The 24,565-nt window shown below is 41.9% G+C and overlaps 2 protein-coding genes across 2 annotated transcripts; one reads left to right on the forward strand and one right to left on the reverse strand.

The window, feature by feature from the left end:
• Positions 1–430: 430 nt before the first annotated feature.
• On the forward strand, positions 431–9,860 carry soat2 (sterol O-acyltransferase 2). Its single transcript, XM_029502781.1, has 15 exons — positions 431–509; positions 836–894; positions 1,107–1,246; positions 1,362–1,415; positions 1,894–2,001; positions 2,692–2,974; positions 4,581–4,656; positions 5,350–5,434; positions 5,683–5,728; positions 5,905–6,034; positions 6,418–6,515; positions 7,199–7,297; positions 7,531–7,666; positions 8,056–8,201; positions 9,797–9,860. The coding sequence occupies exons 1-15, from the start codon at positions 431–433 to the stop codon at positions 9,851–9,853; spliced, it is 1,596 nt and encodes a 531-aa protein (XP_029358641.1). The 3' UTR covers positions 9,854–9,860.
• Positions 9,861–13,754: 3,894 nt separating this feature from the next.
• On the reverse strand, positions 13,755–23,743 carry igsf8 (immunoglobulin superfamily, member 8). The gene is made up of 8 exons (XM_029502950.1): positions 23,538–23,743; positions 23,198–23,345; positions 20,003–20,383; positions 18,504–18,965; positions 16,639–16,817; positions 16,070–16,322; positions 15,224–15,682; positions 13,755–14,097 (listed from the first exon to the last, which is right to left on the reverse strand). Exons 2-8 carry the CDS (start codon positions 23,241–23,243, stop codon positions 13,970–13,972), a joined length of 1,908 nt encoding a protein of 635 aa, XP_029358810.1. The 5' UTR covers positions 23,244–23,345; positions 23,538–23,743; the 3' UTR covers positions 13,755–13,969.
• Between the last annotated feature and the right edge of the window lie 822 nt (positions 23,744–24,565).

Below are 24,565 nucleotides of genomic sequence, written 5' to 3' on the forward strand. Positions count from 1 at the left end.
CCTCAATTAATAGTTGTGGAACAGCTCTGCATGGTCAGTGAATCACATGGATGAAAACAAAGTAGCTCCTTTTCTAAGTGCTAATAAAATTTAATTTGACATCATTTGAATAAAACTATAGAGACTTTGGTCCAGCAGAGCATTGCTGTTCAAGGCAATGTAGAGTGGTTGTACTTCTGACAATAACCCGTACCTGAGCTATGTATTACGAAAAGTCACAGAGTGCTCAGAGGGTTTTTTTTCCTGTCCTCAGTGGAGCTACAAACAGCAGACAAAATGAAGAGAATACCAATCAGGCTGCATTCATTAGACTTCCACTGAAACCAGAAACAAAGTTTGAGTCTAACCTGCAGCTTTGATGTGCACAGGATCCTCTATGTGAGTCCCAGCAGACAGTCCTGTGTGTTGCAGCGTTGGCCCAGTGGTAACCATGACGACTGCAGAGCCGCCTAATGGAGTGTATCACCGAAAAACGAAGGCCCAGCAGTCAGATGAGCATCCCAGTCATGGTTTGTAGACTCTGATACAGCAATAATGATTTAAATCTTTTTGCTGGTGTCATCTCTTAAAAACCGAAATACAATTCAGTTCATTTGACATTTTAAATACATTTCAGTCTCAATATAGAAATATTTTTGAAAAGATGATGAAAAGAGAAATACTAGAAGCTCTTCAGGGAATTTTGGAGATAATTCTTTGTGGAAATGAGCGAAGGTAGAATTCGCATTAATATTCTTTATTTACCCTTCTAGTTTTACAGTCCTAGATATTATATCTGCAGTATATTGGTGCTGATCGATGAACAACTGAACAGCTTTTGTTCTCGTCTCTGCAGCTGAGAGCCATGATAATGAGGAGGAGGACAGTCTCAAACAGTGGCAAAACCATGCACAGGTATACCATATTCCCCAGCCAGTGCCTTGGCAGACAGTCCCTCGGCCACACATTTCCCCTTGTCTCAATCAATTGAAACAAGGAAATGCAGATTTTAAGGCTGCACAGAACAAACTGAATACAGCATAAGGTGCTCAGGTGCAACGTATTGGGTGCGCGGTGTGCTGGTTGAAGGAAACAAACAGGAAGTTCTCCTGTGTGTCCTCATGTAGAAGGTGAAAGTGAAAGCTCTGGAGCAGCTCCAGCATCAGCTGAGTGACATTCTTGACAAAGCTCTGACCGAATCCGTTCAGCCCTTCACCCAGACGCAGCTGACTGCAAATGGAAAGATGACCAGACAGCCCTCATCCAGGTGAGAGAGAGGAGATATACGATTCTATGTTGATCTGCTTTTATTATTCTATTTATCACCTCCCTGGGTGTAAAACCTTCATTTGAGTCAGTTTTTACTTTGTGTTTTGTTTCAGAGCTCAGAGAATGGATAATGGCAAAGTGTTTATGGCAAGAGCATCAATACTGGAGTAAGTAAGACAGTTTATATCCTCCTGGTGAAAACACACACAGGGGTGGTGCGTGTGTGTGTGTCTACCAGAACATGCTTCAGGATTATTGGCATACTTTCTGCACTACATTTATCACAGTGACAACTTAGCTCAGTTTATTTTTTCCCAAATGCAATATTTCAGTTTTTTATGGTTAGAAATTTGTCCATATAAAAACTGCAGAACAGCTTCATATAACCCTGATGTTGGTCAAATTGGCAGAAAAAGTTTCCTAGCAACAGATCAGCGGTTAGTGTGCGGTCCAATCGTGCAGCGTCAATTCATGCAAATACAGATCATTCAGACTCCACTGACATTTCCATTAGGGCTCCGTGTGTGTGTGTGTGTGTGTGTGTGTGTTTTGGTTTATGAATCCTCCAGCATGGATGCAGCACAACATGAATGCACGGAGATTAAATTATCTTTCTGTCTGTATGCCTCTCCTACTCTCCCTCAGTGAACTGTTTGAGATCAGTCACATCAGGACTATCTACCACATGTTCATAGCTGTGCTCCTCATCTTCTTCCTGAGCACGCTGGTTGTGGACTACATTGACCAAGGCAGGTATGAGGCATCCATGACCCTGAACCAAATTTTAATCTAATAAAGCCTGACGCTTTCTTCTTATCCCTCCTTTCTTTCCTATCTTCTCTCTCTGAGCCACTGTTCGTCTGGCAGTGGAAACAACACACAATTAATTCCTCTGGCTGTTCCCCCACTGCAGAGCCGCACAGTCGGGATTTGGTTGCTTTTGACACAGGATTGTGACTTTAATTTTTGTGTTATTCAGTGGAACAAGTGCCAGCGGGCAGCTCCACTGTGTGAAAATGACTCGATACTGCCACCACCCTCAATAAACATTGAATTTAACTTAAGAAAATCAAATGTTGTACTTCCAAGGATATGGCAAAAAATTATGTGAAATGCTGCACAGAGGGGGCATGTTAGTCTGTTATTAATATCAGCAGAGGGCTCTTTTCAGACGGGAGAAAGAATGCACAAAAAAAAGTCAATATATTAAATGGTGCCTGTGCATTTTTTTAAAAGCACTTATGTTTTAATGTCATTAAAATGGCCTATTTGAAACTAAAGTGCTCAGCCAAATATTCACCCGCAATCACAGTTATTTTTTTTTTTTGGGACATTGAGGAATTAAATCCTAATCAGTATTTAAATGTCTGACTGTAATAATCACTTATTTGTTGTTATGCTAATGTACCAACTCACCACTTCCACTTTTCTCCCGATTCTCAGGCTGGTCTTGGAGTTTGACCTTTTTTTCTTTGCCTTTGGAAAGCTTTGGACAGTCACCTGGGCTTGGTGTGTGATGTTTGTCTACACCCTTTTTGTTCCCTACTACATGTTGGTGGTATGGGGTTCACTGTACCACAACCTGCACTCCAAGTTCGGGCTATGTCTGGGGACGGGGTTGATCTTGTCTGTCATACAGACCTGCGTTCTGGGACTGTTCCCCATCTACATCGTCGTACACAACCAGCTGCCACCGGCCTCACGGTTCATCGTGATACTGGAGCAGGTCAGTGCGTGCAAATTTCAGGAATAAATCTTGCCTTGTACATGGGTAGAAAAGTGCAACTCTTGCTGTGCTTTTGTTCTAACAGGCAGAAAGAGAGATTGCTCGGGTCAATCATCGAAGAACATGTCTCATTAGAGCTTTACTGATATTTTAGAAAGGCAGATTTTTATTGCACCAACCACCATTTATTGTACAATGTACAAGGATATACTGGAGGTTAGCTGGTAATATGATAGAACAACTGTGAGAAAACACTGAAACATTTATATTTCGACTTAAAAGTGTCCCAGTCAGGACAGAGCTTGTTATAAAGGGTTTTCTTTTTCTACTTTTAATATCATGACTGTAGACAAATCGTGAACTTTGGAAGATAAGTGTGTATGTAAGTTGTGTTGCACAGCAATTGGCAAGAGGATCAACTTGAAAAAACCAACAAGCTCTGACTTCTCTCTCAAGATATAAAATATGTATTTATTTCACACGCTTGAAGTATTGAGGCCTGGAAGCCAGTACAAACAGCTTTATTCAAGGGTCCCTTTACATGCACACTGTGTACTCCCTTCCCTGCGGCATAACGCACATTCATTCACCTGAAAGTGACACAGTTGTTGGCTGCTTTGTACGTCCACCACTGCTGTTTACACAGTGTTTCAAAAACCCCACTTCCTGGTCAGCACTGGCCTCCAGGCCACCAGTCAACCGTCTCCCACACGGGAAATTAATGTCGTTGCTCCCGGTACCCTTTACTATGCCGAGTTGTGCTTCTTCCAGGATTTTTAGCTCCAAACCAATTTCAAAGGTTACTTAAAGATTTAAAGGTTGTTATAAGTGTTATGTTTCTTTTAACCTCCTGCAGTATCATTAAAATGATTTTATTGCAATGTGAATTGCTGCACAAAATAAAAATCCACTAAAATAAAACATAGCCATATATTGTAAATTTTGGTCAGGAATTGCCTGGGCTAGGAAAACACACAGATAACAGCATATCCTGCACATGAAATCATATTTTTTTTTGCAGCAGGAATATAGGGATAAGAAAGAGATGGGAACCGTCCAACTGGAAAGCTATTAAAAGAGACCGTATGCAGATCTCAGAGTTGCCAATGGTTGAACATCACAGGCCCATACTGTAATACCTCCTCATCCTCTTTATTACACCAGCTCCAGTAGCCCCAAACCGCCCTATTGCACTGAGATCATTTTAGCTCCATTTGATGGAGTAAGATAATCCCGTGTGCTTAGATGCTTTGGAAAACCCGGCCCTGATCCTCATCTGACCTGCGTCCAGGCAATATATTTGCTAGTCTGAAGTCACAAAAGCTGGCCATTTTAATGGCTAACAAATGATTTTAATTTAAACACACACACACACACACACACACACAAAGAGAGCAATAGAGCGGTTTCTTGACATAAACAGATTGGTGACACTACAGTTTATGACAGGCTGACATGATAAAGTTCTCCAGAAAAAGTCAACATACAAATGAATGTTTGTTGTGTTCAGAGCCAGGAGTCCTGAGAGGCTCAGGTCCATTCATGCAATACAGACAAGCCATAACTCATCCATGTCTCACTTCAAATTATAACTGTTTTCCTCCAGATACGATTTCTGATGAAAAGCTACTCCTTCATGAGAGAGACGGCTCCCGTCGTAATGAGGAATGCACCAAAGAAAGGTACTGAACTGTATTGTGTTAATATCAGGTGCATTCAATCCTCAGGCTGCATCATTACTCACAGAGGAAGTAGAAAAATGACCAGAACAGAACTCAACATGATGCCACCAAATGATTGATGTTAAAGTTAAAACTAACAATGAGTGCAGCCATATGAAATAACCAACCACTGGCGTGAGAAGCCCCTGAGAATCTGATGTAAAGGTCTGCTACAGGGAGATAAAGCCTGGAAATAACTGGACAGCCTCCAGTCTTACTTGGATGAAATTGAAAACTCCCTTTGTTCCCTGCAGATATACGATGATCATATGTGATGTGAAAGGCAATTATCACAAAGTGCTACAAAGGAAATCATGAAAAGCTCTTACAGTCTTTGAGCCAGATCATTTTGCATAACGGTAAAAGGGACACGGCCATTTAATTTTAAAGACAGCCATTTGTTGGCCGGTTTCTACATTAAGGCACACTAAAGTTTTAGCACCCACAAATGGAAATTTAAAGTCTCTTAAACAATGAAGGAAGCCCTAAAAATAAGAACCTCTGGCCTTAAATCAAATCTTTTCTGGTCCTCTTTTGAGGAAATATCAATCAAGGCGGCTTATGGCTGATTATTCCACTGCCAGATTTTGAACCTCGTAAATTGAACCCTTCTAGTTTGATAGTGACGCTTATTTAACTGTTGTCACTTTGCAGGAGAAAGTCCCAGATTCCCAACACTTTCAAGCTACTTGTACTTCCTCTTCTGTCCGACTCTCATCTATAGGGAATCGTACCCCCGGTAAGTAATGTTCCTTCTTCTTGGCTCTCTCTTTTTTTTTTTTTTTTTTTTTTCTTCATGCTGTTGTCATGTTTAGTGAAACGATAAGTGGATTTCATATTAACAGTCCCATGCATGAATGGAACTCATCAAAACAAGAAAAAATACATTCATTGAGGAATCCAGAATTCTTATGTAAGTCTCCAACCTTTAAAAGTGATTAGGTTTATGGTGACACTGACACATCCTGTCCTGTCTTTTCTTCACAGAAACACCCACATAAGATGGAAGTATGTTGGCATTACGCTGGGCATGGTAAGGGTTAACGACCTTCAGACTGGGGTGTGGTGGAGTAACGTGAAGTAACAGTTTTAATGAGTGATATCTGAATTGGTGCTTCACTTGTGTACTTCTAAGGTGTGGTCTGTTTTCCATTTTCATTTCTTCAGCACAACTAACTTCTCGATAACATTATAACTGTCTTTTTGTAGATCTTGGGCTGCCTGTTTTATGGCTACTTTGTTCTGGTGCGCCTCTGTGTGCCGTTCTTCAGATTTGAGAACAACCAGCCCTTTAGTAAACGGACAATGGTTCTCGCTGTGTTCAACTCAATATTACCAGGTACTGAGCTTTCTATCAGGCTACACACACACGCAGACACACACACACAAACAAATTTTCCAGGCAACATCAAAAGGGAGTGAGGTGCAAAGCAAAACAAGATTAAAGTTCAAATGTGACTTCATCGCAGCCTCTGCTATCTCTCACCCATGTGAGTCAGCACAGGTTAATATGTTAATAAATGACCTGCAATGTAAGTGAAGGAAAAGAGTCTCTGGTGTTTCTAAAAAGCTGATAAGATTAAAGGTGTTATTATGAAATCAGATTCCGGTAACAGGTCAGTTTACTGCTCGCTTCATGGGAACATTTTTTGTGTAAGTCCTGATATAAAAGCATCAGTGATGTTCCTGTTACCCCCCTCTGTCTCTCTCTGTCTCTCTCAGGTATTATGCTCCTTCTGCTGTGTTTCTTCGCTTTCCTGCACTGCTGGCTCAACCTCTTTGGGGAGCTGCTGCGCTTTGCTGACAGGATGTTCTACAAGGTGTGTGTGTGTTTGACTTTCTGTGCCATCACCTCTCCTGTGACCACATTCTTTTCAATAATGCTTGTGTTTCCAGGTGGGAATTATTTGATTAATGATTAGTAAAACAGCAGGCAGCGTGGCTTGACAGTCCAACACTTTTCACTGTTCCATCGGTATATTCTGCAGATACACCCCCCCGTCAAGCAGCTGACTAAACTATCATTCGGGGCTGTCTGAAAATGCCAACTGGCTTTGATTGGCTCATTCCTCCTGAGTTTTGTCCTCCTGTCACTCTCTGCTACGTCTGAGGTGTATTCCTGTGAGTCTGCACATCACAGGCAGCTGTGATGTGCAACTGGCGGCGTACAGAAAAACTGCTGCTCATTAAAAAACAGCAGAAAATGAAACTATGTGATTCCCCTGCAGCCGCAGATTCATGGCTGTTCTTGTGCACCCCCGCCTCCATTCTTTATGCTAAGCTACGCTAATCACTCCATATTTAACCCAGTCTTCTCATCACTGCTCCTTCCAGTACATATTTTAGAGTTTAAATTTGCTCCTAATTTATTGTGAATTGTTTTACTGAGGCTGTCACTTTTTTTTTTGAGCCTCAAAATAAAGCAATTATACTACTTAAAGTCATTATATTATTTTCAGCACAAACAGACACACCCTTATTTAATTATCTTTTCATTTTCCAGGACTGGTGGAACTCTACATCCTTTGCCAACTATTACCGCACCTGGAATGTAGTGGTTCATGACTGGTTGTATTATTATGGATACAGAGACTTCCTCTGGGTAAGAAACAAGTTCACAAATAGATTGAAAATAATAACAATAATAATAGAAATAAAAACTTTCATGTCATGTCACAGTGGGTATCTGTATCTCCAAACTGGTATGCCCCATGATGACGCGTTTATAGCAGTTTAAACCTCGTACTGTAATTCCAGTGACTCAAAATCCACCGTGAACCGGCCTGATCCTTTGACTTTTAGCCTCTCTCTCTGTTCTTCCTCTGATCCTTGCAGCTGTCCAAAAGGAAATGCCGAGCAGCTGCCATGCTCTCCGTCTTCATCGTCTCGGCTGTTGTCCATGAATATGCCCTGACCATGGGCTTCGGCTTCTTTTACCCCGTCATGTTCTGCCTCTTTGCTGTCCTCGGAGGTGAATGCACGTTATACAGTGAATACACAATCTGACCTGGAAAACTGAGGAGAATGTGATCAGCACCTTTAAGAGGAAAATAAAAAGTTGTCGTCTCACAGCTAGAAAATAACCGTAACTTTAGTTAAACACTGTCTCTGATTTGAATGTCAGTTAGTGGTTATAAATATGTAAATGTGCCCTTCTCCATCCTTACAGCCTTCAAAGTTAAAAATCTGTAATTACTCACTCCAGACATTTAGTTGTTGCCCCGAGCACCGCTCTCTTTTTACCTTTCATGTTCTCACTGTTCCTCCCAGCTGCTATTTACATGCTCACTTCTCACAGCCATAGCACACATACAGATTTGCAGTTTAACCACAAATGGACCTTTTTATTTTTTTTTAAAGTGGTCTTCAATTTCACCATGAACGACAAGCATCAGAGCCCTGTGTTCAACATCATCATGTGGGCATGTCTATTTCTCGGCCAGGGTGTCCAGGTGTGTCTGTACTGCCAAGAGTGGTACGCCCAGGTACACTGTCCACGGAAAGATGTAAGTACTCCGCCTACAGCACAGGCCTACTGCTGGTACTGAAAAGGTCAGAGAGAGCAATGCTGCGATCAGACTTTTTCTCCTTTGATTAGTTACTTCATATCAGGATGACGCTGATTCTGCAGCACTCCTCTGTGGCACCAGTTTTGCTAATACATCATTTACAGTAGAATAGTCCCGGCCACTGAAATGTTTAAGAAAGGAAACGTCTTCTTCTTTTGAGACTTACTCATGTCTAATGGGGGAATCACTCAGGGCTTTACAAAGCATGACGGCACTATACAGGGTGTCCATAAAGTCTCCACAAATGTGTGGAAATGATTCCAAAATGAGGAGTAGCTATTGAAGTTTTTTTGCCTCATTTAATACACCTCTACATGGGCACCATTAGTTGCATGAAGCACATCAAGATGGTACTCTATTTCTCAATGGCATCAGTGACCTTTTGCTTTAGGTCAGTGATGTCCTGTATCTTTGTTCGATACACAATATCTTTAGCATAACCCCACAGGAAGAAGTCCTGCGGAGTGATATCTGGTGAACTACCTATTTCATCAACAGGGTACCTGAAATACACAAATGCAGTGTGATTAAAAGCTTTGATAACCACTTAAATTTATAATACACCCTGTAGTGTATAGCAACTAAAAAAAACAGGGCATGCGCTCTGTCAGGTTTACCTTTCTTGGCTACATCCATGAATCAATAAAGTTTGACACACAGCGATATGCTACATGTGAAGCATGCCCCCTTTTGAGATTGAGTATGGTGTTTGAAGGTATTGGATTTTCCCCATTGTATTCTTTGTAAACTCGATGTGCAGCTGTGCAGGAGAGATTCATGTGACTGCATGTGGATTTTTAAACCATACAGTGAGCTGCTTGTTTGTAGCACTACACACAACAGTGATGTCATTGGACAGGTCTTTGACCCCAGTTTGAGATACGGGGACCTAAGATAAAGGAAAACAGGAGAACAACAATGAAATACAAATGACTTCAAGAGCAGTGTAAACTGTTATTAAATCTAAGACTGGATTACATGACGTGGACTTAAATAGTTCGGATGTTGGACGTCACACAGACGCCACTAACTGGATGAATCCTCAGACCTCTTTCACTATTTCATCCAACTTTCTCATTTCTTATCACTCTTGCACTCATTCATGAACATCTGGTGCTACTCAGACAGACTGCGTGCGTAAGAGCAGAAAGCACACGAGAGACTGACGTTTGTAAAACTCCGACATGAACGTAGCTGTTGGAATAACCCCCCACCCTCCGTTTGATGAAGTCACAGATGTGAGGGATTTACAAGACAGATTGGCGCAGATGTACTTAACATACTTACTCCACTATGAACCATTGCATCTCTGTGTAGCCACAGCTACAGCCATGCCATTCACACACACACACACACACACACAACGGCTTAACACAAAAAACTGCCGTCTTAAAAATAGAAGTGATGGTAGTAATTATGTAATTACATTATCATAAAGTGGCAAATCATACCGATAAATGTATCAAAAGATTACAGCTTATGTTACTAGAAGGAGGAAGAGTGTCACTAACTCTTCCACTTTTCCTCATCAGAATAGTTTCTGGGAGCTGGTGACTCCTCGATCTTGGTCCTGCAGCTACCAGAGATGAAGCTGCCTTTCTTCTGGTTTGGAGGGATAAATGATGGAAAGTCATGGTGGACTAAATGTGAAAAAAAAAAAAAAGCACCTAAGAAAAACTTGAAAGATGTATAAATATGAAATGCTTTTTTTAATTTTCTGTTTTAAAGATTTCCTTGAGTTAAAACTTGACTGACTGCTGTTTCTATGTCACTGGTTACATCTGAATTCTTTTTATGTGAAGTGATGGTATTAACATCTCTCTTTAAAAATGTGAATTGCTTTTTTAATCAACACTGTAAGCAAACTGTCTTTGAATAACTAGATTTTTGACTGAAGTGTTTTGCCAAGTGCAGTGGTCTTAAACAAAGGGAGCCTTCCCATCTCCTCTGTTCTCAGTATTTATGACAAGCTAATAGTCTGCCACCTCAATATCCATTCAAACCAAAGGCTTTATTTTGGTATGCTGCAATTCTTTAAATTATTAAATATATTTAAGTGTTTTAAGAACAAGCTCTCAAGGACCCCCCAAAAAAAGAAAAATAAATTATTGTAGAATAAATACTGCAATTGCTGTTTTTATTTCTGCTGAATTTGAATTAAATATAAATGCATTTATAAAACCTGAAAGAACAATGTCTTTCCTCTTATCTTTGTGAGGTGTACAAAGCATTACTCCCAAAGCAAATGGAATCTTCCTGGATCAGGAGCACCTGTCCTGGGATTAGTTTGGAGAGCAGGTATGTGAACCAGCACTGTCTGCTTGCCACGTCCCTCTGAACTCGTACAGGAAGAAGGGAGATTAACATTGGTAGTGTTTGCATTAGTGATGCAATGCTCTGTAACCTGATACACCATAATGCCATGAGAACATGTGTGGTGGACAAGATGCATCAGTAGCAGAGGTGATTATGTTGGTGTCTACCGCTGATTTGCAAATGAAAGTCAAATTGCTTCTTTTGTCGTTTTTCCTAATTTTACATTTCTGTTTGGCAGCTGCTTTCATTTTGCGCATCAAATGGCTGTGACATGTTATTTCTTTGGTGGATGCAGCTGCCATTAATGAGCCTGAGCCTCCATCTGCTGCACACCTAGTTCCAAACATGCTGCAACTTAAAACAGTCAGTTGACCCACTGTTGGATTAAAATTTTACACTGCAGCATGTTATGTTATGCACCGGTGTATTGCTAATTCTCATATACAGCATGAAACAAAGCTTGGTCTTGGTATTTTAGTGAATGAGTCTGCAATTCAAATGACTTCATAAATGGACCAATTACAGAACACATATGATGAAAGTTGCTATAACACAGAGTACAACATGCATCTCAGCTTTCACACTGCAGCACTCCATTTAAAACATTGTGTTTGGCGGAATCTGTTGTTTTGCTTCATCAGGGGTTTCTCAATTCAGCACAAGCCCTTAAAATATTCATTAAATAGTGATCAATAAAAATAATAGATTTAAGTTGTCCAGCATAAACCCCATTCTGTAACCACATGAGATAAAATGTGTAATGTTGTCTCCATGACAAAGTGCTGAGAGTTAGCTTAAGCTGAAATTCAAGCCTCTGCTTGGCTGCTCCCAACCTGGAAATTGCAGCAACCGCAAGAAGTATTTTGGCTTTTTCGTTCAATATAGATGGAAAATATGCTCAACTAGCACATCAAGACTTCTTCACACAGATTAGACTTTTTTTCCTCCCCCACAAAGTCATGCTTGCATGACTCTCAGTCTCCAGTGTCCTCTGACATGAATGTTTTCAAGCTGTAAGAGCAAATAAAACCAGGATGACATTATAAATCCAGAGTGGTTTATTGGTTTTATCAACTGGCAGGTTTACCAAAAGCACCATGAGAAACAAATTGAGCAATAACCCACCTTTATAGATTTCAACGGCAGCAAGTTGCATTCAGGAGCAATGGGATTTAAGCATGAATGAACAAACAAAACATAACACCTCCATTAAAAGAATTATACACATCTCCAACAAAACCTCAGCGCAGTCAGTTTTTGTACTTTACATGCTAAGTGCTATGCTTCGTAATGCTGCACAGGGAACCGAGCTACACCAGCTCTGACAGACACAGAAAGAGACAGAGACGGCGGTGGGGGCCCCAGGACACACTGCAGCCATAAACAGGGATTAGAGAGAAACATGCAGATACTCACTCACTTTCATCTGAAATGTTGGCCAGCAAGCCAGCCAGCTTGCTCTGTTTGTGTGTGTGTGTGTAATCATGTATGGGGTAGGTTTGCAAAAAAAAAAAAAAAAAAAAAAAAGTTGATCTGGAACAAAGTGGCTCAGAAAATGAACATTTCTTTTCCTAATGTTCATGAACAACATCTATAATCAAGGTTAAGGAGGGCACAGGGTAATGAAGACAGGCCAGATTTACAGGGACTCACATCGAAAAGCAACCACCGACACAGACAGACAGCAGGGAGTCAATGAGACAGTGAAGTAAAGCTCCGTACAAGCAAATTTCACCAAAAAGGAAAGACCTGAAATCATTTCTACAAAAGAACCACAAGCTGGATAACATCAAGTCTTGCTTTCCTCCTCCTTTCCACGAACATGCATCTAACCTTTAATCGCAGAATGTGGCCAGACTTGCACAACCAAACTTTTCTTAAGAGTTATTTTCAACAGGAAGAGGCAGATAGATTTCACTAATTTTAAGTGTGCAGCCACAGTAAATCTGTCCAACAGATTTCTGCAGGCTAGCAGTGAGGGCTACAGTCATAAAAGGTCTTGGCAGCAGAAATGCATGGCCTGAACCACATGATCGCCATGATGACAACTACAGTGAGACTTCACTAAAGCCTCTGGTCATGACTGCAGCACTTAGGAAATTTTCAACTCGGGGTGAAAGTTTCCGAAAGAGTGTGAAACAATAGTTTTCCTGTAACTTCTGTAACAAACAGGGAATTCTTTCTCAGTCACTTGACTAGAGCAGTAGAATCATTCATTTGCACAGCAATGAAACAAAGAAAGAACAGCAGAAGCAAAGACATGAAGAAAAATCAAGTAAAACACCAAGAGGGGCTTTGGTCCCAGTTCCGTTTTTGTCCAAGTGCTTCAGGAGAGCAGAGCAAACTGCTACTGAATGTTAAACACAGGTGCTTTGTCAAAGACAAAACTGACGGTACAGCATAGTCTTACTTGCGTTAAGAAAAATACAACAGCGAAACTCCATTAAGTATTTACATATTTCAGTCAGTGCATAATGGACATTTCTTCCATTCCTTTTTGTTAAACCTTTTCAAGTCTGTATAGAAACTACATCGTGATGCCTCCAAAGTGAGGAATGCTTGTATTTGCAATTGGTTCTCAATTGGTCTTGGCATCAAAAAGCCTTCAGCCAGCGGCTTCCTTATTAAGTAACAGACAGAGACTTTGCTTACATGCAGACTGCTCATACTAAATGTCTGCCGGGCTGAGCAGCTCCCATCATCATTCATCGTTCGTATGACTGACTCAGTGGTAGTGGTGAGGCTTCACCATGCCCGTCCATTTGGATGTTGTAGGTTTTTTGTATTTAAAGAAAAACATGCAGTTTCAGGCAGTAACAGCTAGGCCAGTATCGACTGGTTGTGAAAACAGTTTGCTTTGTATGAAATGAGTACCATTATCTGACGGACTGAGCAGCATTTGGTAGCATTGTGCTGTCGAGACCAAAAAAAAAAAAAAAAAAATCTGTAGTACCTCCTTTAATTTTGAACATGCCAGAAAACTATTTTCGAGTTTAGATAACTTGGGCTCATTAAAACGTTAGGTTTGATTAACATGATCCAGATTTCAGAGGCATTTTAACTTAAGCCTCTATTACTTTAGGATATCACACCTGCGTGTGACGCAGAAATCATCAGTCAAATAAAATATACTGTTTTCAGAGAAGGCTTACCTATAAAAATACAAGAGAGTACAAAACTGATTCTTTTGGCATTGGTTGTTAAACATGTAGGTCAAATGACAGATAATCAATTTAACAAGGTGACAAAGTTTTTTTTTTTTTTTTAAATTCACTTCATTTGGTGCTGAAGTTCTTTCTTGGCCATCTCATCCATTGTCTGTGAATCGTCTCTGTGCCTCTTTGTGACCAGTCAGATTTCAGAGAGAGGCACGCTGGCGAGGCAGCATGCTATTTTTGAGCACGCTGCCTCGCCAGGCGGCTCATGAAGCAACAGGTTACCGTCCCGATGATGACGATGCCCACAAACAGGGCAGAGGCGACGCCGATGACCAGAGGGATGAGGAGGAGGTCGGCAGCTGAGATAATAAGAGAAAATGAAGACAGAAGTACCGTTAAATACTGCAAATGTTTTTCCTTCAGTAGGAAAATACAACCAAGTGATTTCAAGATAAGATAATCAGATATAATCATTTATTAATCCCTCAGTGGGGAGATTAGCATGTTACAGCAGCATCAGACATATAAGATAGAAATATTTTATTAACAATAACTAACATAACTAACATAATTAACAGTAACATTAAAGATATGCACAACTGTGTTGTCATTGCAGGATGATTCCAGATGAGTAAATTAGCTAAGGTTGAAATTAATACAAACAGCACACACATGCACACGTGCACAAACACACTCTGATGGCCATGAAGTTAATGGACTGTGCTTCTGATGCACTGAAATCAAACTAGTGAATCAGTTATCTGGAGCAGTCAATTTAGTCTCTATCTGGGACTCAGAATTGTTGACGGAGCCGAGCAGAAAAACTGACAACTTAGTTCTGTCAAATATATTTTCTACGCATTTAAACACTCTGGACGTTTAGACTACAACAAGACGGGTCAAACTGTTGTCAAAATAAAAGATGTACTGGAGTTGTGGAGACCCAAACCAACTCCAGATGCAGCAGATACACAATTCTCTAACAGCACAACCCAACCACCATTCTTTAACACATAACAACCATTCAAAATATGCCCTAGCCACAGATTTTTCCTTTCAAATACCAAAGCAAAAACCTCAAGGGCATGAACCCACAGGAGTTAGAGAGCTAAAACAACCTAGTCAGCATCAATCATGAGTAAATTAATGCACAACTTTTTTCTATCATGGATGAAACATCTCAGTTATTTTTCAAAGTCAAATCAAAGTTACTGAGGAGAGGAACCAGTGAGATTAAGTGCATATCTAAATATTTGAAATGCACAGAGGAGCCATGATCTGATAGCCTAATTAAAATGTGTAGACACCATTCAAGGTCAAGAACAAATTAATAAAAATTCTTGGGATTTTTTTTTTTTTAATCTTCATGTGATATTTACTGTTCAAACATCAGCAGTTTGACCCCCACTCTGATGCTTCAGTGAAGGAGGTCTGGTTGTAGTGGATGATGATAACAAAACGGCACGCCTGGCTGGAGACACTTACCTCTGGCATACAGGTAGACGGTCACAGCGTTTGACTCTGTTTTGGTCCCCGTGCTGTACCAGCTTCCACGTGGATCCTGTCCCCAGGGCTCGACGTGACAGGCATACATACCCTGGTCATCCAAAGTTGCGCTGTGGACCCTCAGTCTGTAGCTGACGACTGACAGGCGGTCGATGCTCACCTCACTGCTGTTGATGTAGGTATTTGCAACACCGTTGTACATGAGAGCAGCAATGAATGTGGGTTTTTCTACCACAGGGGGCTCTGGAGGAGCTACACTGGATGATGGACTCTCTCCTTTCTTGAAAACCGGTTTAGGGATTGGCCACCGCAGCCAGAGCACTTGAGTCTGGATGGGACCTGTAGCTGTCACAGTGACATTGCAGATGAGAGTAATGGTGCTGCCTGTTTTTAACAGGGGTCCCCGCGGGAGGTGAGCCACAGCTGAAACCTGTACATCTGAGGAAGGAAGCGGTTTATGGACAATTAGGGCTGAATCCAACAATTATTTTGGGTGTGAACGCAAAACAGGCATTTGTAACATAGCCAATGTATTTTTAACATTAAATATCATTGTGATCACAATAAAAAATAAAAGTGCAAACAGGCTCCACACAAAAAGGTGATCTACAAATAAATAATTAAAAATAGCAGCAGTTGACAGTATTGCCTGAATGGCAAGCACAATTCACATTCGCATTAGCGGAAAACGACACTTTGATGAGATCCAACATCAGAAGTTTGCAGTTTTACTTTATTATAAAACTTTTCTGTTTACTACACATGGAGAGTCACTGATGGAAGTGAAGCCTGTGGGTCAATGAGACCATCAGAAGTGCCTCTCACCTTTGGTCCTCAGGTTGACGGTGACTCCCTCGGAGCTCTGGGTGAGTGTTGCAGGTGTAGATGGGCCAGGGTTGGACCTTCCAGCGTACACACTCACCACACAGCGATACACCCCCGTGTCAGACGGCTGGGCTGAGAATAGCTTCAGAGAGTACTTCCCTTCTGCCACTTTCTCCACAGAGCCGCCACTGGCTCTGCTGAGGTCATCCCCCCAGCTTACAATGCCATTTGTGCTCATTTGGGCCACTTCCACCTGAACATAAAATAACAAGGTAATAAAAATGTGTCAGTATGTGTTAAATTGAAGGTTTGTTTGGTTTAAGTAATGATAAATGATAATAATTTCCTTAATGGCAAAACAGCTATTTCAATGTAAACAGCAAGGTCAAAGACCTGTTTTGCAACATTCCTGTGCAGTTCTGTTTGACCAGAAAAGACGGTTCTGTCCCTCTATAGAAAAACAGCTGCCGTGGTGTGGCAGTGCTAAATGAAAAAGCACGAAGACACAGACACCTCTGCATTTTCCTACTTTGAGCAGTCTCTTGAGTGAAAGGTGGAACACACAGTACCTCCACTCCGCCGGTGCCAACTTCATCACTGCTTATTGATCCCCTCTTCATCCACTGAACCAGCAGGCCTGAGTTCACCCCAGAAGGCAGCCCCAACACCTCACAAGTCAGGATGAGAGGAGATCCCACCTGCAAGGTCAGCTCCCCTCTGGGTGAGGAAGTTACACTAAGAGACTCCGCTGGAGAGAGAGAGAGGGAGAGGGAGAGGTAGGGAGCTCAATAAAAGTTTCAGAACAAGAAATCCTCCTTGATCATCACTACGACCTGTGACAGTTCAAATCTTAGCAGGAAGTGGTTTACAGCACTAAGTGACATTTGTGTGGACAGAAGCCAAAGGATTTCCACTTAACACAGCCGAAAGGCCTTTAAAGTCATGCATGTTCTGTTATAAAGGAAGCTATTTCTGCATCATACTCACTATATGCAACTTCTTTAAGGAAATGAAAGTGTTATGAATACCCTGGCAGAATGAGAAGGGATCATCGCGTGCTACTGTGAATTACCAGAAATTCATTTTACCACAACACTTCTCTGAACACAGACCTCCTCAATAACGGATACATTATGTTCGTCAACAAAAGCAGAAATGTCAGAACGGCATTAGTCAGACAACAGAAAACACAGAATTAGTGCTTGTCGGTGGTTGTCTGTGAGACACAATGCATGCATTGATGAGCACTAATCCCTTAACTTCAGCGTTCAATTTACTGCAGAAAAAAAGATGGCCTGAATAATTTTCTGCACTGCTAAAATGCTTAGCAATAAGTAACCATTCTTTGTATCTTTGAACAGCAATTATCTATATATTACAAAGCAGTTATGCTAAAATCATATAAATCAAAAGTAAGAACATTTTATGTAGATGTAGCCAGGTAGGTAACAGCACTTCCTGTGCAAAGATGAGGAATGTTAATGTCACGGCGTTACCTTCCCTTTTCAGCAGATATTTGCAGTAGGACTGCGACACTAATTTACAGTTGTGTTGTGAACACGATGAACACACCCGTCCACCAGAAATATCACCCTTTTTGAGGCCAAAGTGTGGGAAAAGCTTCTTAATCCTTTAGATCTACACAAGCCCTTTCAAATTTAAATTGAGCCACAACAGCTCAACAGCTATCCAGTTGCTCAGCCAGCCAGCAATCGATCTACCGTATAAAAGCCAGCTGGATAATCAACAAAAGAGCTGAGCATTTAGCATCAGCAACAGAGAGCTGCAAGCAGAGCCACTGTCATTCAACTGAGGGAAAACTAACTGTCATCGTTCAAACAAAAAAAATGAAAAACTTAATTCCAGATTTTCAAAAACAGAGTTTGCTACTTTTCTTTCTTTTCTTATTTATATATGGAAAAGATTTAATCTATGAATGAAAAACAGAAGAGGTGCTTTTAGCTGTATCCCACATGCAGCACTAATCTACCCAGGCAGCCAACAAACACGGCAATAGGTTCAAAACTGTATCTGTCCGGTTATTTAATCATCTGCCATCTAGTTGGTAAACTGCTGATTCAGCCAGCCAGAGAGCTAGACATTCAGTTAAGCTCTAAAGAATACAAAGATCCAGGGCTTGAATCTGAAAACTGGAGGGAGTCCAACATGCTGAACAGCACCACAAGTACAGGCAAACTGACGGCACTCCTTTGACTGCAACAAAGAGGGAACTGAAGTGCTTTCAACTGACCACACTTAAAATGTCATGGCTTATTGTCTCTAAATTAATGCCCAACTACAGCAACTAACTTTATTATAAAATAACATTTTATCACAAGCATAATAATAATAATAATAACCTGATGTTTTGCAATAGAGTTATTACAGTATAACCTGGGCACTGGTTTTTACATGTATTCAATGTCACACTGACCTAGTTGCTGAACAGTCAAATTGCCAATGTCAAGTGTCCTCTGTGCAATCTTCTGCCATGATCGATCAGGGTCCAGAATCCACTGTGAGGCCTCACAGAAATACGAGCCAGTGTCATCCGGCTGCACTGCTTTCATCTTCATCACATACACGTCCAGTCCGGCCTCCCCATTCCTCTTCTCCAGTGTGATCTCTCCATCACTGTAGCGCTTCTTGTACGAACGCCCGGGGACGACCCCCAACAGTTTGTCGATGGATATAATCTCTCGCACGGCGCTGCCCTCGCCTCCAGCTCCGCTCACTGAATCTTCTCCCCGACCTCGCTTCCCAAATGTGATGGACAGATGAGTGAGCTGCTCCGACTGGATGCCGGCTGAGCAGGTCAGCGTTAATTCAGCACCCTCTGGCACTGGCTGGCCAGTGAGCGAGCGGGAGAAGCTGATCTGGAGGGTGTCAGGGATCACTGAGGTTGTACAAAGAAGAAACAGACAGGCAATTATATTATATTAAGGTGCTACAGGGGTCAGATGGGAGGGAAATAAAGGCCCAAATTTGATTTTGATTGCTTGTGTGCTGTTCATATACTTTTATGTTTGAAAAAGCAAAATAAGGTGAGACGGACCTCAAGCCTTTTACCTCCCTGTTAATGGGCGCTGGAGAAATACATATATATATACAAATATATTAAGATTTAGCATCACAGAAATATTATTAGAGAACTTAGAACAAGCGTCACAAGTTTGTTGAGAGGAAAAAAAAAACAAAACAACCACCTGTAGTATAAACTCCAGGCAGTCACTATAAATAGCATTTTAGAGTCAGAGATGTCATCGCGGACCAAGTTAGATAAATGAAGTAATAAATCACTGAAAAATGTCCATATGGTTTGCATAGTGCAAAGTTTCTGATAAAATCATATCAGAACATAGCAGAACTGGAATACTCACCACTAAACTATGATGAGCTCATTGGAAAAATAGCTGACTATTGATGAAAGGAATGTGTTACTTAAGCCAAAACATTTTTTTCCAATAACATTAAGATATCTTATCAGGTTTTGTTGAACATCACTCACTCGAGTCCATCACATGGCCAACACACAGACACAGACAAAGACCAACAACCACTCACAATCACACCTACAGGCAATTCAGAGCCACCAATTAACCTAAACATGATGTCTTTGGACGGTGGGAGGATACCTAGCTGCAGGTGCTAAAAAAGACTATACAAAAGGAAGACGATTTTAAAAACCGTTCTTTAATTGGAGACCATGTGATGTAGCATAGTGTGTTCTCTCTTGAGAACAGCCATGAGACAACCTCACAAATATGTGTCTTGTTTCTCTGTTTTGTAGTGCTGCCTTAAAACTAACATCCACCAAACAAACTTTTCTTCCATCATAAAATCATTCGCAACGAACCAGTGAGCTTTAGACAGAAAGAGACAAATGGGTGGAACTATTGTCACGGACCGAAACAACTTCTATAAAGATCTTACCTTTGACAGGCACTGTGGCGCTGTAGTTCCCCTGGTAGGTGGTGTCTGTGCTGGGTGTGTAGCACTCGAATTTTCCCTGGTCTTCAGGCCGGAGTCTCTGGATCACCAGCCGGACCGTGTCCCCAGAGTCCCTCTCCACCCTCACCTCACCATTCTTCACCCGGGGCTGGAACGGCACGTAGGGGAAGCCGTTGTCCCTGGTGGACACCACTCCCATCTGCCTCCCACCAGAATTGTCTCTGTACAGGAACCACTCAAACTCCTGAGTACGCGGGCCTTCATATCCCGATACAGTACAGGGCAGGGAGAGGGGGAACCCTGCCACACGGTAGAGGGGTCCCATGGGAAGAGTGACTTCCCGACACACGGCGTACTGGAGCACTGTGAAAGGAGAATATAAAGAGGCAGACTGCATGGTGACTGTCAGTTTGTGGGGTCATGGTGTTGCCTCGCAGCATGTCTGCTGCATGGACAGACTGATCAATATCCTGTGCTGATGACTGGCTAACAGGGAATCAATACAGTAAATAGCTGGAGAGCAAAAACACTCAGGCTGGAGCCAGGCCAGCTTCCTCTGAATGCAACATGTACAATAAATGAAACACATTCATCTCAGTGGACTTGTTCCCTTTCTCTCTAATTAAATTTGTCAGGGGTGGGATTTAAAGCAAAATAAAAAAATAAAAAAAAACACAATATGGCATTTGTCTTTATGCTCTTTTCTTGCCCCATTAGAATTGAAGCCTTTACAGTTACCCATTGCGTACAATTTACATTACACAAAGAAGCTAAAAGTTGTAGTTTTTTTTTTTTTTCAAACTAAAAACACAGAGTCTGAAAGTGAATGCTTTTCCTACTTCATACTTTTCCCTGAAACCGTTTAGTTAAGATGTGCAGCTGTGTTATATTTAGATGTTGCCGTTCAACTGCAAAAGCGCAGAAAAGAAAGAGTCAGAAATGGTGTTACTGGAATCAGCTGAGCCTGATATTTTCTAACCAATTCACTCAAGCCATGGTCGAGCACCATTGTAGAGTTTCAGAGTGTGTGCCTGAGGGCTGAGACCAGCTTACGCATCGGAGTATTTCACTGAGCCTTATTGTCTGCCTTCAAAAAAAAAACAAAACACTTCCCCTAAATGTTCTTGGAAATACACAGGATCAGTCAAACCTGGCTTTTTTTTTTTCCTTTCAGAAGTGAGACCTCCTTTCAAAACCCCAGGCATTTATACTTTTCATGCCAGTACTGCTCTCTTGTTATATTATAATGATACTTGACTAAAATATTCACAAGCTGTTACTGAGTCAGTCAAATGTGAACAACCACATTTAAAACAGAAACACGACAGCTTCCCCATTTCACTGTCAAACCTTAAATCACATCAATTCTACAGATAGTAATGGCGGCAGCACAGGAGGTCCATCAAGCCCACTAATCAGGAAGTTGGTGGTTCCTTCTTGGCTCCTCCAGCTCGCATAAATATGTGGGTGCAGATGGTAGAGATGCAATATGAGTAGCAGCAGAAAGCACTGTATGAATGTGTGGGAATTGGTTGAAAGTGGCTTCTATCGTAAAGTGCTGTTTGTGGTCAGTGAGACTAGAAATCTGCTGTATAGGTGCAGTTGATTTTAACAGAAGAAAGAAAATATTATCCTTTTATATCCAACACGCATGTGTGTTATTTAACAGCATGCTGAATTTTACAGAAAAAAGGCAATGAGAGTGACAGGGATGAATATTTTAGCAAAAATCTGTTGCTGATAAAAAGTAAAGTTGGAGCCCTGTGTTGCTTTTTATTTTAAAAATCACAAAGTCATTTAACTGGATTTAAACTAAATGAAATATTTTCCAGTCAGCTTTTCATGTTTAGAACTGTAATTTGTACCAAAACCTAAGAAACTAAGGTTTGGCTCAAATTTGGAGAAATCTTTCATCCTGGCTGAATATTGAGTGATTTTTAGTCTGAATAAAGTGCCAAAAACTGAAGAACAACCTCGTCAGCTTCTTCTGTCTCCTAATGCAAACATGACATGCGAGTACCCTGACGCAACAGTCCACAAACAAACCTGCAACGTGACAGTAGATATGATCATCTGTATCAGCTGCCACACCCATTGACTTTCCCAAAACTGGTCAACACCTAAGTAACTAGAAATACTAGATGGGTGTGTTTTGGCACATCTTAGCTGTGTGTGTGCGAGCATGTCAGACCTGAATACAACTGGAGCTTTCTCACAGGCCAAGAGATGGCTTGATAGCACCACACCCATAATGACACAGAGACTGGTGGAGGCTTAAGCGGATCAAGTCCTAATTAATGCCGGGCTTGGACTGATAGGGCTTGGGGACACTACAGTTTGTGACAATGCTCGATTGTCTGGATTATGTACTGGACAAACGGAGGGGGGTGGGGGGGGGGGCCCAAAGAGATGCACGCTGGTGGACCACCACAAAGAAGTGTGTGTGTTAGGTTATTAGGTATGACTCATGCGTGGGGGTGAAAGACAGTCAGCCAAACATGTTCTGTCCAAACTACAATTGTTGCTGGTAAAATGTTCAAGCTCAGTTTCACACATCGCAGTCACTGACTTTTAAATGGGTTGTGCGTCCTGTATTGACCCTGAACAAAAAACAAAACAAAACAAAAAAGCTTTCCCAAAACTGTAGAGCCCCTCTGGGTTGGTCTGGTTGTTTTACAATCACGCATCTGTGACTGTTTCAAACTGTTTCAGCAGGTACCGTCTCCCTTTTTTCCCTCACCGCTGTCACTGTGTTTCAATATCCAGGATTCAAAACTCAACGTTGATTAACGTCATTAGTCAGTAGGAATTTGCTTTGATGGGTTTACATGACACCCAATGAGGAAGTATGATAAAGACACAAAAATTACCATTAAACTAAAAAAAAAAAAAAAACATGGCAAAAAAAAGAAGTAAACTTTGGGACTTCCTAAGCACCACAGGAGGAAGAAACTTTGTTGGCAAAGCAAACCACTCCATCAATCTGTCAAACTGCCTGTGATTTGTGTTATCCGGTCTATCAGCCACTCTTCGGTGTGATAAAATGATTTGCAGGCCAAAGGGATGAGACGGATGCTGACGATGAACAGTCTCACCGGCAGGCACGCACAAACAATCAGACAAATGATGCATGTGACAGATGGCGACGCAGAGAGCAGACAGGTAGGACGCACTCACCCCAGTGGAGAATCAGGAATAATGTCGCCTTCCTCTCGGCCATCATGCTCCTCTTCCTCACCCCCGACGTGCGGATGGATTATCGTGCTGAGGCGGATCTCTCTCTCCGTGTTTCTCTGCGCGTTCACCGACGATCATAGTTAAACTTCTTCAGGGCGAAACACACACACACACACACACACACACACGCACACACACGATCGGATTATGCACACACATACAAATTGAGGTGTTTGAAAAATGCAGCGCAGAGAGCAGGTTTGGCGCCATTAGCTGGCTGCAAAGACAGTGGACATTAGTGCAAGAAGGTGTAAATGTGCAGAGCTGAACAGTTCACCACCTTTTGATCCGGAAGCCGCCGCATCCCAGTCAGCACACCGACTGACTCTTCATCATCATCATCATCATCATCGTCGTCATCATCAGCAGCAGCAGCATAACCCGGTTTGGTTTCAGATTATACCGGCTCGAAAGGTGCACCGTTCAAATCCAGCCGAGGAGTGTTTGTTTGGCATCACAGGGGGTTGGAGTGTGTGTGTGTGTGTGTGTGTGTGTGTTTGGAGGAGGAGGAGGAGTGGCTACTGACTAAAAAGGGGGAGGGCCATCTGTGCAAAAATCAGAGGGGTCTGGGGAAAAGAGGTGGAGCCGGTGCCATTGGTCAAAGGAAAGGACGATGGCGTTTTGAGCCAATGACGACAGAGAGCGTCATGCAGCGTCACGCCGCGAGGAGGCGCCAGAGCGGAGCCTGTCTGAGGTGTCAGCGCTTCTGAATACCTGTGATATAAGCAGCAGCAGAAGAAGAAGAGTCAGGGCTTCATGCCCTGTGATATAAGCAGCAGAAGAAGAAGAATCAAGGCTTCATGCCCTGTGATATAAGCAGCAGAAGAAGAAGAGTCAGGGCTTCATGCCCTGTGATATAAGCAGCAGAAGAAGAAGAGTCAGGGCTTCATGCCCTGTGATATAAGCAGCAGCAGAAGAAGAAGAGTCAGGGCTTCATGCCCTGTGATATAAGCAGCAGAAGAAGAAGAGTCAGGGCTTCATGCCCTGTGATATAAGCAGCAGAAGAAGAAGAAGAATCAAGGCTTCAATGCCCTGTGATATAAGCAGCAGAAGAAGAAGAAGAATCAAGGCTTCATGCACTGTGATATAAGCAGAAGAAGAAGAAGAAGAATTAACACACACCAAGGCTCCCTGTCCAGATGGCTCCTGCCCTGATACCCTGAACTCCAATCAAATATGAGCTGATTGAGCTTCAACGGGCAAATTATGGAGGGAACGTCACCCTGTCACAACGCAGATACTGATTTTGGTTCTGGTGGCGTGGAAAGATACAAAACCACCAACCATACATGAGCAGAGACTCGAGCA

This window comes from Echeneis naucrates, chromosome 5 (assembly GCF_900963305.1).
Source record: "Echeneis naucrates chromosome 5, fEcheNa1.1, whole genome shotgun sequence".
Classification (NCBI taxonomy): domain Eukaryota; kingdom Metazoa; phylum Chordata; class Actinopteri; order Carangiformes; family Echeneidae; genus Echeneis; species Echeneis naucrates.